This window comes from Rhea americana, unplaced genomic scaffold (genome assembly GCF_003343005.1).
Source record: "Rhea americana isolate MKP2758 unplaced genomic scaffold, rheAme1 scaffold_3, whole genome shotgun sequence".
NCBI lineage: Eukaryota > Metazoa > Chordata > Aves > Rheiformes > Rheidae > Rhea > Rhea americana.
The window spans coordinates 59,636-61,122 of record NW_028186423.1 but is presented as its reverse complement, the minus strand read 5'-3'; the positions used below and the strand labels follow the sequence as shown (position 1 = coordinate 61,122).

The 1,487-nt window shown below is 64.8% G+C and overlaps 1 protein-coding gene across 1 annotated transcript in view; it reads right to left on the bottom strand.

Annotated features, from left to right (window-relative positions):
• LOC146593277 (TSC22 domain family protein 1) overlaps window positions 1-1,481 on the bottom strand; it is a 3,290-nt gene extending 1,809 nt beyond the window's left edge. Inside the window, exons 1-2 of the mRNA XM_085309437.1 lie at window positions 1,177-1,481; window positions 742-793 (exon numbers count right to left, since the gene is read on the bottom strand). Coding sequence (XP_085165563.1) covers window positions 742-793; window positions 1,177-1,301 — 177 coding nt within the window. The 5' untranslated portion in view covers window positions 1,302-1,481. The remainder of the gene's footprint in view (window positions 1-741; window positions 794-1,176) is intronic.
• Between the last annotated feature and the right edge of the window lie 6 nt (window positions 1,482-1,487).

Below are 1,487 nucleotides of genomic sequence, written 5' to 3'. Positions count from 1 at the left end.
CCTCCCGCCGGCCGGCCGCGGGTGACGTCAGAGAGCCGGGCCGACCGCCCCTGCCGCGCCTCCGCCAATGAGCGGCCGCGCTATTTATAGCCGGGAGTTAAAGGTTCGGAGTTTGCCTAGCAACAGCGGGCAGAGGCTCCCGTGAGAGCGGCTCCCGGCGCCGCTCCAGCAACAAAGAGCGGCCGGGCGGAAGTGGGCGCTGGGCGCCGCCGGCCCGGCCCGGCCCGGCGGCACCGGGGCCGCTCCGCCGAGCGCCGCCGCTGCCCTGCCCGCTGCCCGCGCAGGCCGGCTCAGCACGCCCCTGCCGGAGCACAGCAGCCCGCTGGGGGATGCTCCCATTTTGCGCAGATCTCCCCCAGCGGGATGCTTCAGGGGAAAAAGCGGTGAATTAAAAAACAAAAGAGAAAAAACTAAAAAAAAATGCCCCCCCCCCAATAAAGAAAAAAGCAGCGCTGATTCCCCATCCCGCCCCTCCTCCTGCCGCACGGAGGGGCCAGATGAACCGTTTGGGAGAGGCAGAAAGCGAGGCCGTCACAGCCCGCTACGGCAGCGGCGGGGCGACGGGCGCATCCCCCGCGCCGCGCCGCGGGCCCGTGCTCACCGACACGCACACACACACAAACGCACACGGCCAAACCCGTGTGCGCCCCCCCACGCCCCCCCGGGACTGCATCCACCGCCCGCCGCATCCCGGTGTTGTTTACCGCTTTAACGGGATTTCGTGCCGCGATCGGTACCTACCATCGCCTGCTCGATTTTGTTGTCGATAGCTACCACACTTGCGCCAGAGGAGCTGGAAGGAGAGAAAGAAAGAGAAAACACACACAACATTAGCAGCGGCTGAATTATTTACGACACCAGCGACGCGGGTATTGGCAGCCCGCTGGCTGCGAAGTCAGCCGCGCTGCCGCCGCTCGCCTCGCCGAGATGCTCCAATGCAGCACAGCAACCTGTACAGCCGCCCCGCGCCCCCCGCCCGCTGCCAGACCACGGATCCGGACGTCCCCCCCCCCGACAAGCCATACGAGATGGGGCTTAATGACAGCCTGCGGCAGGAGCGGCGCGGCGGCGGGGGGAGGCACGGCGGCCCCCGCGCAGCCCCCGCGCAGCCGGACAAAGGAGCCGGCCCGGCCGCCACCTGCCTCCCGCCGCCCCCTTCTCCCCGCGGCCATTTACCTGCTGTCGAGCCTCAGGGAGGAGCTGTCGGTGCCCAGCAAGGACGATAAGAAGGAAATTGAGAAATGTCTTAGTTGATAAACTCCTAGATCCATTGCCACTGGTCTACAACATTGGGCATTCATGCAACCGCGGCCAGAAACGCTCCCCGCAGAAACAAAGCTCTCGCTCTAGATTTTATATATTACGTGCGTGTGCGCGTATATATATATATGTTTTTTATATATATATATATATATAATGTGTGCGCATGTATATGGGGGCGCTCGGCGGCGGCGGCGCTAGGCTGCGCGGGGCGGGCGGCGGGCGGC